This window comes from Salmo trutta, chromosome 9 (genome assembly GCF_901001165.1).
Source record: "Salmo trutta chromosome 9, fSalTru1.1, whole genome shotgun sequence".
Lineage (NCBI taxonomy): Eukaryota > Metazoa > Chordata > Actinopteri > Salmoniformes > Salmonidae > Salmo > Salmo trutta.
In genome coordinates, this window is record NC_042965.1 from 2,666,426 (window position 1) to 2,681,290 (window position 14,865).

General features: G+C 43.4%; 1 protein-coding gene across 4 annotated transcripts in view; it reads left to right on the forward strand.

The window, feature by feature from the left end:
- The window catches only part of LOC115199727 (glutamate receptor ionotropic, delta-2), a 566,366-nt gene that overhangs the window by 542,922 nt on the left and 8,579 nt on the right, over positions 1-14,865 (forward strand). For all 4 annotated transcript variants that reach the window (XM_029762106.1, XM_029762107.1, XM_029762108.1 and 1 more), the window contains one exon: positions 13,397-13,637. In XM_029762106.1, the coding sequence (XP_029617966.1) occupies positions 13,397-13,637 (241 nt within the window). The remainder of the gene's footprint in view (positions 1-13,396; positions 13,638-14,865) is intronic.

Genomic DNA, 14,865 nt, shown 5'->3' on the forward strand with positions numbered 1-14,865 from the left:
AAGGATTTAGTCGTCAACTGCTGTATGGCCTTTCAGTGAAATGTCACCTTTGTTCAGTGGCCTGGAGTTTGTCCAAGGCAATTTGTGAAAGGACATTTGTGAAAGGACATCAAATGTTGTGATGGAATTATAGGTGGTTGATAGTTTGACAAAGTGCACCAAGACAAAATGCTAAATCACTTGTCTATCAGAAATGACCTTAAATATGACTGACAAGGGCATCTAGTAAAGCTTAATCATTATGACATGCTCAAGTGCCCCATCCACCTGTAATGATGTGCTACTGCACTTGTTTTTGATTTCTATACACACTAAGAGTGGATCCTTCATGCCGTCAAGAGGCAGATGCAAGCTGAATTTGTATTTAGAATGAACAAGTGTATATGTGTGTGTGTGTGTGTGTGCATGCGCGTGTTTGTGTGCATGTGTATGTCCGTGCATGTGGGTGGGCATCTGGTGCTCCTGTGTGCGTGTGTGTGTATGAGTCTCAGCGTGTGATTCAGTATTTCTGTTTATTCTATTTGCACCTCTTTGTCTACTGATGCACACAACTGCAGAATATTGCCACTAATGGTGGTTGTTAAAGTAAACAAGTTATTAATTGACAGTCCTATTTAATTCCTTGTCATTACTTCCAGGACATTGTCAGGCTCTTGGGGAGCGCTTTCCAAACTCATTTTAAAATAAACCAGTTTACTAAAAGTGTTCCCTATGGTTCCCAAACAATGCAAGGGAAATTACTGAGACAAAATTGTTTTGGAAACATGACTTCTTCTGACTTTTTGGATTACACAAGTCAATGAAGCACAACAATGAAATGATGGAGAAATTGTATTTGTCTCCCAGCAGTGGCTGGGAGACAAATGTTTCACTCTCCATGGTGTTCCCCACTATCATCACATGGTTGGAGAGTAACTGATTACATGTAATCTGTAACTGTAATCCATTACGCTACCAGCTAAAATATTGTAATCAGATTAGATACTTTTGAAAAACTAGATGATTACCTCCTCTTTTTACTTTTAAATTCATAAAGGTTGTTTGCGAGAAAAATAATACATTAAGACACCTTTCTGTTTTCTTAATAACATAAAATTCACAATTGAAAAAAGGCGCAAGTTTAAGTTTGTTCCACCTGAGCAAGTCAGACCACAAGTCAGAGACCACTATGATGACACACCAAATGTGTTTGAGGGATCCGTTATGTCTTCTAATGCCTCTTAAAAAGTCATCCAAAAGTAAGTGAAGGTAATCCGATTATGTTACAAAATTTGGGTAATGCAAAATGTACGTTACTGATTAGGGATATACTGATCATCAGTATTCATTATCAAACAGTGCCAACATTCCCTCAACTATTGCTATTTGAAGGAATGAAATAGCATGGGGTTGATATTGCGTTTGAATGAAAACACGGATATCTCTAAGGGTTTCGTTGGCCTTGTCAATCAGAATTTCAAGTCCTGAAAGACAACAGAGACAAAACATTGCCAAGCTATCAATGGTCAGTCAAATAGCCAGTGATTTTGTGTGTAATTAGAGTGGGAGCCTGTGCAAGTACACAGGGTATTTTGTTGGTCTCCAGTCAACTCACAAAATATTTTACCGTTTACAGTTCCCAGTGTATTAATATTAAAAAGAATTGATCTGCTTTAACATTGTGGAAAGAGAGAGGGTGTGTGCGTGTGTGGGGTGGGGTGGGGGTGGGGGGGGGTTCTGCGTACATGTGTGCGTACGTGCTTGCGCGCGTGTGTGTGTGTCTCGAGGACAGTTTTTCGTTGATAGAGTACTGCCATTACATGACTCATCCCAAATACAACTTGTTGTTCACCTTGATACAATCAAACAACCCAGAAGAAACAGTTCCAAGAAAGAAGTCATGTTTTCCACTTACTGGAGAGAGTGTGAGTCACTGTGCCACCATACAATGACGTGTATATATTGTGTGCTGGTAATGATGACTGAGTTGATCATCCAGATATGGTGTAGACAGAGTCAGAATGCTGCAGTTTTTAGGAATTCCATGAAAACTACTGATTTCAGGTGAGAACCCTATGAGCCTTGCACTTAAATAGCAGCAGCATGCACACACAGCCACACAAACATACATACAGTGCATTCGGAAAGTATTCAGACCCCTGGACTTTTTCCACTTTTTGTTACGTTATAGCCTTGTTCTAAAATTGATTAAATAATGGTTTTCCTCATCATTCTACACACAATACCCCATAATGACAAAACAAAACAGGTTTTTAGAAATTTTAGCTAATTTATAAATGTTTTAAAACTGAAATATGACATTTACATAAGTATTCACACCCTTTACTCAGTACTTTGTTGAAGCACCTTTGGCAATGATTACAGCATCAAGTCTTCTTAGGTATTACACTACAAGCTTGGCACACCTGTATTTTAGGAGTTTCTCCAATTCTTCTCTGCAGATCCTCTCAAGCTCTGTCAGGTTGGATGGAGAGCGTCGCTGCACAGCTATTTTCAGGACTCTCCCGAGATGTTCAATCGGTTTCAAGTCTGGGCTCTGGGACATTCAGAGACTTGTCCCGAAGCCACTCCTGCGTTGTTGTGGCTGTGTGCTTAGGGTCGTTGTCCTGTTGGAAGGTGAATCTTCGCCCCAGTCTGAGGTCCTAAGCACTCTGGAGCAGGTTTTCATCAAGGATCTCTCTGTACTTTACTCTGTTCATCTTTGTCTCGATCCTGACTAGTCTCCCAGTCCCTGCCGCTGAAAAACATCCCACAGCATGATGCTGCCACCACCATACTTCACCGTAGCGATGGTGCCAGGTTTCGTCCAGACATGACGCTTGGCATTCAGGCTAAAGAGTTAAATCTTGGTTTCATCAGACCAGAGAATCTTGCTTTTCATGGTCTGACAGTCCTTTAGGTGGCTTTTGGCAAACTCCAAGCAGGCTGTCATGTGCCTTTTACAGAGGAGTAGCTTCCGTCTGGCCGCTCTACCATAAAGGCCTGATTGGTGGAGTGCTGCAGAGATGGTTGTCCTTCTGGAAGGTTCTCCCATCTCCACAGAGGAACTCTGGAGCTCTGTTAGTGACCATCGGGTTCTTTGTCACCTCCCTGACCAAGGCCCGTCTCCCCCGACTGCTCAGTTTGGCCGGGCGGCCTGCTCTAGGAAGAGTCTTTGTGGTTCAAAACTTCTTCCATTTAAGAATAATGGAGGCCACTGTGTTCTTGGGGACTTTCAATGCTGCAGAAATGTTTTGGTACCTTTCCCCAGATCTGTGCCTCGGCACAATCCTGTCTCGGAGTTCTACAGACAAGTCCTTCGACCTCATGGTTTGGTTCACTGTCAACTGTGGGACCTTTTTATATAGACAGGTGTATGCCTTTCCAAATCATGTCCAATCAATTGAATTTACCACAGGTGGACCCCAATCAAGTTTTAGAAACATCTCAAGGAGGATCAATGGCAACAGGATGCACCTGAGCTCAATTTCGAGTCTCATAGCAAAGGGTCTGAATACTTACGTAAATAAGGTATTTCTGTTTTTGCAAAAATGTCTAAAAACCTGTTTTCACTTTGTCATTATGGGGTATTGTGTGTAGATTGCTGAGGATAATCTTTATAAATCCATTTTAGAATAAGGCTGTAACGTAGCAAAATGTGTAAAAAGCAAAAGGGTCTGAACAATACAGGTATCGACCACATTCCTCTTTTTTTCTTTTTTTTGCCTAAAGTGACAAAACCCAAATCTAGCTCAGGACCTGAAGCAAGGATATCCATATTCTTGATACTATTTAAAAGGAAACACTTTGAAGGTTGTGGAAATGTGAAATTAATATAGGAGAATATAACACATTAGATCTGGTAAAAGATAATACAAACAAAAACAATTTTTTTTTAAATGTATATCTTTGAAATGCAAGAGAAACAGCAGAGGTTCAACCTTTAGAACTCTGTTCCTATATTTGAATATAAAAATAGATTTTATCAAACAGAACTATGCAACATTTTATCTCTGGGACCCTCAGGATGACAAATCAGAGCAAGATTACTGAATGTAAGTACAATATTTACCTTCAGAGGTGAATGTATCAAACCAGTTTTCGTGATAAAAGTGTTTTCACTGTAATAGCTACTGTAAATTGGACAGTGCAGTTAGATTAACAAGAATGTAATCTTTCTGCCCATATAAGACATGTCTATGTCCTGGGAAATGTTTTTTTTACTTACAACGTCATGCTATTCACATTAGCGCACGTTAGCTCAACCATCCCGGTGGAGGGACACTGATCCCGTAGAGGTTAAATTGCCTAAAAGAGATGGGAATGCTCTGTCAGGAAACTATTACTTGAATTGTGTTGTATTTCTGGAATCAGTGTCGGTGGAGCACTCCCAAAGTGGTTGGGATATTGACCCTAGTAATGGCATTTAATCACCAATGGCATAGTGAGTGACAGCGTTCTTCTTAGATCTTGAGGGTCCATGGCACTCTGTGCATGTGTGTGTCTTTCGGGGTCGCTTTCCAGTTTGTGGAAATTACTCGATTTTGAGGAGGCACCACTGCGGCAGCGGTGAGAATGAGATCGACACCTGACATTGTCAATCTCTCGTCATCTGGAACAATGACAGAACTGTCACTTACAGTCCCATCCATCAACATTAGACAAACTCACGCCCCTGAAACTCTCATTAAAACCCATAAGTGGGATTTAATGAATGAGTAGTTGACATTTCTGCTATCTTATCAGAGATTCCCTCACTTGTTTTCTTCGCCCCCATAAATGGGTCGCTACACTGTCAAAATACGTTTCCAAGTACAGTTTGTGAGCTAAGATTGCTTGTATGTTATATAGGGATTTGTTCAAAGTTCTAGAAATCATATTCTTGTAGCTGACTGAGATTTGATCAGCTAGATGCAAAAATATGGCAAATGTAGTGGAGATATGTATTCATCACCAAACGTGCTATGCAGTTAGGTAGTTAGCCATTTGCTTTCTGTTCGTATTCTTATTTTGTACTATTTCTTATTGTTCATGCATTTGGGGGGCAGGTAGCCTAGTGGTTAGCGTGTTGTGCCACTAACCAAAAGGTTGCTTGATCAAATCCCCAAGCTGACAAGGTAAAAAGCTGTTGTTCTGCTCCTGAACAACCCACTGTTCCTAGGCCGTCATTGTAAATAATATTTTTTTCTTAACTGACTTGCCTAGTTAAATAAAGGTCAAATGTAATTGTTGAGAAGGAACCTGCAAGTAAGCATTTCATTGGACTATGTACACCGTGTACCATGCTTATCCCGTACATACGACTAGTAAAACTTGAAGCTCTCTGGACTCTTTTCCCCTCTCATGTCGCTTTGTATGATTCGATTATTGTAGTGGCGTAATTGTACCACTAATTAGGATGATTTGTGACTGTGAATCTGGAATGGGCATGAGTGGCATTGTGAAGACAAGCTCTTTGGAGGTAGCAGTCAGACAGTGAGAATGCAGTTTGGCTGGCTGTGTGGGATTACTACCATGGCCGTCACGACTCCATTGTCCTCATTTTAAGGAGTTTCTACTCAGAGTGCACTTTATGCAAGGGGCTCATTTTAGAAACAGTTTCTCTCCTCTGCTTCTTTTGACATTGTGTAATCATGTTGTCAGAAATTCTCCCAGATGGAACATACTACCATTTCCTGTTTTTGCTGTTTTTTTGTCAGATTGAATTGTGTCTTATAAAGTTTGGGATGCAATGGAACAAGTTTGCACCCTTTTGCATAGGTTATAACGAGAGATAAGATAAGAGCAGAATTACGATAAGATAATGAATTTATTATCCACATGGGAACATTTTGTATGCAGCTCTGTGCATACATTAAACACATACATATCAAGCATAGACAAAAGGCAATAAACAATTATTACAAACAGTAAATACAACCAATGTGGGTAGACAAAGTGCAGTTCATGTGGGAATCCTAATTATTCTGAACACAATACACTTTCGCACACTATCGACTACAGCAGTGTTTCTCAACTCCGGTCCTTGAGTACCCCCAATGGTACACACTTTTTGTAGTCCTGGACAAGCACACTTGCCAATTAATCATCAAGCCCTCGATTAGTTGAATCAGGTGTGTTTGTCCACCCCCAACAGCACAAAAATATGTGCTGTCGGGGGTACTCGAGGACTCGAGAGGGGGAACATTGGACTACAGTATCAACTAAAGGTCTGCCTGCTGGACCTACTAGTGTTTGTCATTTAGAAGCCTTATTGCCTCTGGGATAAACAATTGTTTGGCTCTATTATTTTTATGCCCCGGTGCCCAGTATTGTCAACCTGAGGGGAGTAGCTCAAACTCCTGATATAGAAGATGTCTGGGGCCCAAGAGTACCTTCTATAAATGATCTGTCTGCGTGAGAAGCAATTTGCCTATGAATACGAACCTGAGACACAATTCTGGTTTAAAGACTCTGGACCCCAGATTTATCACGTGTGTGTGTGTGTGTGTCTTTGAATGTGGGTTTTATGTGCCTTTGTCTGTGTTCAACTGAAATGTAGCATCTCAGATGTTATAATTTGTTTGCATCACCGTGGAATTTCTGCTGTTCCTTTTTTCTTTTCTTTTCTTTTTTTCTTGTCTTCTCTTTAGTCCTATCAAAACCACCTAATAACATATGATCATTTCTGCAGCAGCCGGTTGCCTTGGCAACAGCTCCAGTAGTCCACACTAATCGCCATGCAGAGCCCAGGAGGCAGATAGGCTGGTTGGTACAGCAGCCAGGTTACCCGTGATACAAGTCAGTTTTCGACGTCTTTCCAGGTCTGAGGACATCGGGAGATGACGTGGAAACAGCCACTAGGGGCAACAGTGTTACCTTCAAGTATGTTTCGGTTTTGCTAGAGTGATGTGGACAGGGATGGGTGTAAGCATCTGCCTCTGATTCCAAGTTCGAATCCAGCAATAGAAAGTTTGTTTTTTTATATTTTGGTTTTAAGCCTATACCAAACCTTTGGAACATCTTCGAAATTTGGCGTTTGAGAAACATGGATGGAAGTCTAATTCTGACGTGAGACTGTGAGAGCTGGTAGGGTACAGAACTTCCCACCTACCTCCAGTGATAGAAACATGTCAGTAGACTGCATACATTATATGGTTTGACATTAGATCATTTTCCTGGAATGAGAGCTTGGCCTAACAACACGGAACTCCTCAGCAACACTGTGATGTCATGAAGTGATGTCATGGAGTGTGTGTGCATGTGTTGTCACCAGAGAGCATGAGTAAGAGAAATCCCCCTTTACAATCGGCTATGGACTAGAGATAGGTCACTATTCAGAGTTCTCTACAGCCCAGGTCATGCAGAGCCTGAAAGAGGACAACACCAACCAACCTACTGCGCACACACACACGCACACATTTTATAACTAACCCCAAGTGACACATTGATGAACCCCTGATCCAGTCACTAGAATGACACGGTGGTTGAGAGGGACAAGGCTGTTCTTATTGTGTACAGGCCCAGATCAGCCATCCAGTCACCTTGGAGGTGACATTTCTCTAGTCCCATTTGGAGCTCATCTGTTGGGCGATACCTCCTGTCACCACTGCACAGGGCCAGGGGGAACGCAAGCCCTCCATTGCTCCGTTCCCGCTCCATCACTCCATCTTACCGTGCGGTGACATATACAGTATAATTGGGGTGAGGAGGGGGCGCCTCTTTTGTATTGCCTGTGTGTGGCTCATGGTAGCTAATGGAAACACATAGTGGAAAAAAAGCTTTTATTCTATTTGGAAGTCACAGTGTGCTGTGAATACACCAGATGCATAGGAGACAGATCTTAATAGTAGTTGCAATAGAATAAATATTTTTTTATATAAATAAAAACATGTCTTATTCTGTATATACTACATGAGGTGGCAGTTAAGAGTGTTGGGCAAGTAACCGAAAGGTCACTGGTTCGAATCCCGTAGCCGACTAGGTGAAAAATCTGTCGATGTGCCCTTGAGCAAGGCGCTTAACCCTAGTCGTCTGGATAAGAGCGTCTGCTAAATGACTAAAATGTAAATTAACAACTTGATGTGATATGTCTGTTTTGGAGCAAAATATGGCAGTAAAAGAGCAACATACTGATTTTTTTTAATCATATTACTCCAATTAGTGCATGAAAGCAGTGATAAACGACTAAGCTCTTATGGAGCTTTCCACATTGACCAAGCTTCTTTGGCCACGATCTAAAGTATTTTGTTTACTCTAAAGTATAATACCTTTTTTTCCAGTTCTTTTCTTTTAAGCTACTAAAATGCATTCATCGAATGTGTCTGTGTGTGTGCGTGTGTCGGGGGGTTGGGTTAAAAAGCAAAACACACATTTCTGTGCACTGTAAGGGAAATAAAGGACAAGGAAGTATTCTGAAATATTGAAAAGCAAGTAAAAACCCATACTTGAAAAATCTTAGCACTTGGATGACTTCCGAGATTGATGGAATTGAATATGTTTGATGGAATTGCTGTCTGCATTTTGATAACCGAGGTATCTCCCTCATTCCATTCTATTAGATTGGGTGCAATCCCTCTTTCCATTGTTTTCCTTTTCGGACCTGTCTTTGTCGGCGGCATAACAACTACAGTATCAATCGTCGAGCTCAAACAGACCGACTTTGATTAATCAAGATGACATTTCTTCCAATATCAAATCAAATTGTACTTGTCACATGAGCCGAATATAACAGGTGTAGAGCTTACTTATGCTTACTTACAAGCCCTTAACCAACAATGCAGTTTTAAGAAAAATACCTAAACATATGAGAAATAAAGCAACAAATAATTAAAGAGCAGCAGTAAAATAACAATAGCGAGGCAATATACAGGGGTTACTGGTACAGAGTCAATGTGCGGGGGTCACCGGTTAGTCAAGATAATTGAGGTAATACATACACGTGGGTAGAGTTATTCAAGTGACTTATGCATAGATAATAACTGAGAGTAGCAGCAGCGTAAAAGGGGGGCAATGCAAGTAGTCTGGGTAGCCAATTGATTAGATGTTCAGGAGTCTTACGGCTTGGGGGTAGAAGCTGTTTAGAAGCCTCTTGGACCTAGACTTGGCGCTCCGCTACTGCTTGCCATGCGGTAGCAGGGAGAACAGTCTATGACTAGGGTGGCTGGAGTCTTTAACCATTTTTTGGGCCTTCCTCTGACACCGCCTGGTATAGAGGTCCTGGATGGCAGGAAGCTTGGCCCCAGTGATGTACTGGGCCATACGCACTACCCTCTGTAGTGCCTTGCGGTACCAAGCAGTTGCCATACCAGGCAGTGATGTAACCAGTCAGGATGCTCTCGATGGTACAGCTGTAGAACCTTTTGAGGATCTGGGGACCCATGTCAAATCTTTTCAGTCTCCTGAGGGGGAATAGGTTTTGTTGTGCCCTCTTCACGACTTTCTTGGTGTGCTTGGACCATGTTAGTTTGTTGGTGATTTGGACACCAAGAAACTTGAAGCTCTCAACCTGCTCCACTATAGCCACGTCCATGAGAATGGGGGAGTGCTCGGTCCTGCTTTTCCTGTAGTCCACAATCATCTCCTTAGTCTTGATCACATTGAGGGAGAGGTTGTTGTCCTGGCACCACACGGCCAGGTCTTTGATAACCTCCCTACAGGCTGTCTTGTCATTGTTGGTGATCAGAAACACCACTGTTGTGTCATCGGCAAACTTAATGATGGTGTTGGAGTCATGCCTGGCTGTGCAGTCATGAGTAAACGGGGAGTACAGGAGGGGACTGAGCACGCACCCCTGAGGGGCCCTGTGTTAAGAATCAGCGTGGCGGATGTGTTGTTACTTACCTTTACCACCTAGGGACGGCCCGTCAGGAAGTCCAGGATCCAGTTGCAGAGGGAGGTGTTTAGACCCAGGGTCCTTAGCTTAGTGATGCGCTTTGAGGGCACTATGGTGTTGAACGCTGAGCTGTAGTCAATGAATAGCATTTTCACATAGGTGTTCCTTCTGTCCAGGTGTGAAAGGGCAGTGTGGAGTGCAATAGAGATTGCATCATCTGTGTATCTGTTGGGGCAGTATGCAAATTGGAGTGGGTCTAGGGTTTCTGGGATAATGGTGTTGATGTGAGTCATGACCAGCCTTTCAAAGCACTTCATGGCTACAGACGTGAGTGCTACGGGTCGGAAGTAATTTAGGCAGGTTACCTTAGTGTTCTTGGGCACAGGGACTATGGTGGTCTGCTTGAAACATGTTGGTATTGCAGACTCAGACAGGGAGAGGTTGAAAATGTCAGTGAAAATACTTGCTAGTTGGTCAGCGCATGCTCGGAGTACATGTCCTGGTAATCCGTCTGGCCCTGCGGCCTTGTGAATGTTGACCTGTTTAAAATAATGTCTATAATAGAGAATTATATGTTATTGAAATAAGATGCGCTTCTCTGCTATTATTCTTTTTACAATTATCTAAACTGCCATTACACTACATTTGCATTTGAGATACTTTGGCAGCATTTTTATTTTTTATACTTTGTAGAGGCACAGTCAAAGATAAGTGTTGTCATTCAAGTCACTCGTGTGTCTTTGTCCGTGTGTGTGTGTGTGTGCTGTTCATTTTGTTTCCTGCAATACCGCAAGCCAGACCTCTGAAATATAGTTCTGTAAATTAACAGAAGGCTCCAATCAACCTTTGAGGGTTTTTATTGGATGTCATTGTTTATTTGCTTAGCTGGACAGCATAATGTCATTAGAGAAAAGTAATAACACTCTGCTGCAAAACATATTCATATTTCTTATAATTATTTTGACAGGTTCATACAGCTGTCAGTCTGTGGCATCATTATTTGTCCGATATTGCCCTCTAGTGTTTGAGGACCATTCAAACAACTGCAGAGAATCAGGGTGAATCTCATGTATTTTCTTGATTCCTAGTGTCCTCCCTCGCATTGGAGGAGAAGAGTCAAGGTTTCTTCTCTGACCTCCAATGTGTTTTGAGAATGAGGTGAGGAGAGAGGATGCGAGGAATCCAGGAAATACAATTGAGATTCACCCCTCAGATCATCATACAATGTGAATGACATGAATCATACTCAGTGCTTGCCTTTGAATACAAAAACCTTATTTTAGTCTAGCCAGAGTCATATATATGGCATGGACTCTACAAGGTGTCGAAAGCGATCCACGGGGATGCTGGCCCATGTTGACTTCAATGCTTCCCACAGTTGTGTCAAATTGGCTGGGTGTCCTTTGGGTGGTGAACCATTCTTGATACACACGAGAAACTGTTGAGTGTGAAAAACCCAGCAGTGTTGCAGTTCTTGACACACTCAAACTGGTGCGCCTGGCACCTACTATCAAAGTTACTTAAATATTTGGTATTTCCCATTCACCCTCTGAATGGCACACACACAGTCCATGTCTCAATTGTCTCAATGTTCAAAAATCCTTCTTTAACCTGTCTCCTCACCTTCATCTACACTGATTGAAGTGGATTTAAGTGACATGAGTAAGGGATCATAGCTTTCACCTGGTCAGTCTATGTCAGTCTATGTTTTGTACTCTCAGTTTGTATGCCTCTGTCTAGACTAAAATAAGGTTGTTGTATTCCTGGCACCACTCCGCCAGGGCCCTCACCACCTCCCTGTAGGCTGTTTTGTTGTTGTTGGTAATCAGGCCCACCACTGTTGTGTCGTTTGCAAACTTGACGATTGAGTTGGAGACGTGCAAGGCCTAGCAGTCATGGGTGAACAGGGAGTACAGGAGGGGGCTGAGCATGCACCCATGTGGGGCTCCTGTGTTGAGGATCAGCGTAGCGGAAGTGTGGTTGCCAAACTTCACCACCTGGGGGTGGCCCGTCAGGAAGTCCAGGACCCAGTTGCACAGGGCCGGGTTCAGACCCAGGGCCCCAAGCTTAGTGATGAGCTTGGAGGGCATTATGGTGTTGAAAGCTGAGCTGTAGTCAATGAACATCATTCTTACATAGGTATTCCTCTTGTCCAGATGGAATACGACAGTGTGCAGGGCGATGGCACCATCAGTGGATATGCTGTATGGAAATTGTAGTGGGTCTAGGGTGTCTGGTAAGGTGGAGGTCAGATGATCCTTAACTAGCCTCTTAAAGCACTTAATGATGACAGAAGTGAGTGCTACGGGGCGATAGTCATTTAGTTCAGTTACCTTTGCTTTCTTGGGTAGAGGAACAATGGTGGACATCTTGAAGCAAGTGGGGAAAACAGACTGCGATAGGGAGAGATAGAATATGTCCGTTAACAGTCCAGCCAGCTGGTCTGCACATGCTCTGAATTACTATGCAATTTAACGTTAGAATGTTGCAAAACGAGTGACCTAAGCAACTTTGAGCGTGTTATGAACGTCTGTGCCAGGCGTATCTCAGAAATGTCCGGCCTCCTGGGCTTTGAACGCACGACAGTGTCTAGGGTTTACCAAGAATGGTGCGATTAACAAAAAACATCCAGTCAGCGGCAGTCCTGTGGGCGAAAACAGCTCGTTGATGAGAGAGGTCGAAGGAGAATGTGAAGAATTGTGCAAGCTAACAGGTGAGCCACAAACAGGCAAATATATATTTTTGAATTTAACTAGGCAAGTCAGTTAAGAACTAATTCTTATTTACAATGACAGCCTACCAGGGAACAGTGGGTTAACTGCCTTGTTCAGAACAACAGCTCAGGGATTTGATCCAGCAACCATTCAGTTACTGATCCAACGCGCTAACCACTAGGCTACCTAGCGGCGCAGTACAACACTGATGTGCAGAACGGCATCTCGGAAATGCACAACTCGTCAGTCCTTGTCATGGATGGACTATTGCAGCAGACGACCACACCGGGTTCCACTCCTATCAGCTAAAAACAAGAAGAAGCGGCTCCAGTGGGCACGTGATCACCAACACTGGACAATTGAGGAGTGGAAAATCATTGCCTGGTCCGATGAATCCCGGTTCCTGTTGTGTCATGCTGATGGCAGAGTCAGGATTTGGCGTAAGCAGCATGAGTCCATGGCCCCATCCTGCCTGGTGTCAACTGTACCGGCTGCTGGTGGTGGTGGTGTAATGTTGTGGGAAATGTTTTCCTGGCACACGTTAGGTCCCTTGATACCAATTGAGCAGCGTTTGAATGTCACACCTTGTGTCCCGAAGGGGGGTCCGACCCAGTACTAGATGGGTGTACCTAATAAATATGGCTCTGAGTCTAAGCTACTTACTCATCAGGGGAAGTAGATTATAACCTACATCCTGAAGAAAATGTGATGCAGTCCAATCTGAATGAAATGTAGATTTTGCCCTATTCCTGTATACACCTGCAGACAATAACACATCTGTACTCAATTTGTTTGTGTGTGTATCTGTGTGCGCGCATCCATCTGTCTGTCCGTGCGTGCATGTGCGCGCGTGTGTGTGCGTCTATCTGTGTGTGTGTGTGTGTGTCAGGATCCTGGAGCTGCAGCAGAACGGGGACATGGACATCCTGAAGCTGAAGTGGTGGCCCCAGGACAGCCCGTGTGACCTGTACTCTGCGGTGCACACCAAACACCGCGGCAGCGCCCTGGACATCCACAGCTTTGCCGGCGTGTTCTGCGTGCTGGCAGCGGGTGTGGTGCTCTCCTGTCTCATCGCCATGGTGGAGACCTGGTGGACAAGGAGGAAGGGCTCACGAGTCCCCTCCAAAGAGGTGAGGAGCTGGGGGAGGCCAGGGTGGTTGTGGGGGTCTTTGTCTGGGGGTCTTGGTAACACTTGACTTGAACACTCTGTTTTCCGGATGTATGTCATGGTTGTCATGTCTACTGTACATGGTGTCAGTGTCATGATGTAACAGATGTTTGCACGTAGTCAGGAGAGCTGTCGTTAACCTGTCAGTCAAGTGGTCTGTCCCTTGCTGTGGTGTCAAAGCTGTCCCTGGTTAGCTGGTTAGAACGGACAATAAATAAACATTTGGCGTTTCATAAGATGAACACAGTGAAACTCCGGCACACTCCAGGGTTTTCCATCTATGCCACTGGAACTACATAAGGCGTGGGAACAAACCTCTTTTTAGAAGATACTGTATCATCACTTTAACTGACATCTGTTGCTGTGACTGCACATGACATAGAATGCGTCCCAAATGGCAATCTGTTCTCTATGTAGTGCACTACTTTTGACAAGGACAACCAGGGTCCATACAAGTCTGGTCAAAAGTAGTGCACTACATAGGGAATAGGGTGCCATTTGGGACGCACACACACTGTAGTATATGAGGGGGTTTGGGTAAAATGTCACCAGTTTCAAGTGTATTTGTAAAATCTATAAAAACGAAAGGGTCCGGAAGCTCACACAAGCTACACTGACTAGAATGGTCATGGTTTCAGGGCTTAAACCACCATGGGCATCATCAATTGCAGCAACAGTTACTCACTCAAAAGACAAACAGTTCTCTTTAAACTGCATTTGGAATGTGGCTATCTAAATATTTCCTTGAAAGTCTGATTCCTCAAAGATAAGATATTTTTTATGCCACATATTTATGGCCGTATAAAGGCAGCCTATGGGATTGCTCCAGCATGCTCTAACCCAGACAGAGACAGGGACAGACTGGGACCAGAAATCAGTGCAGGCATTTCTAACAAACTGGTTAATTTTCTTCCTCAAGGCCCTCAAATAAGGACCATTCTGCGCAAGACCCCAATTTAGACAGGCCCACTAGGCTAAAGATAGACCAGTCCATCTGGCATTTGTGTCTCTGTCCAGTCCGTTTCGGGACAGACACATAAATGCAGACTCTTGTGTTAACAACACCATAGAGTCATAGAGAAGAAGGCGCACCAGCTTGAAACAGAAACGTATCCAATGTAAAAGGGCTGTATTGAATTTTGATATCCCCTGTACATTTGATTGCTAACACAAGGTACAGCCATGCATAG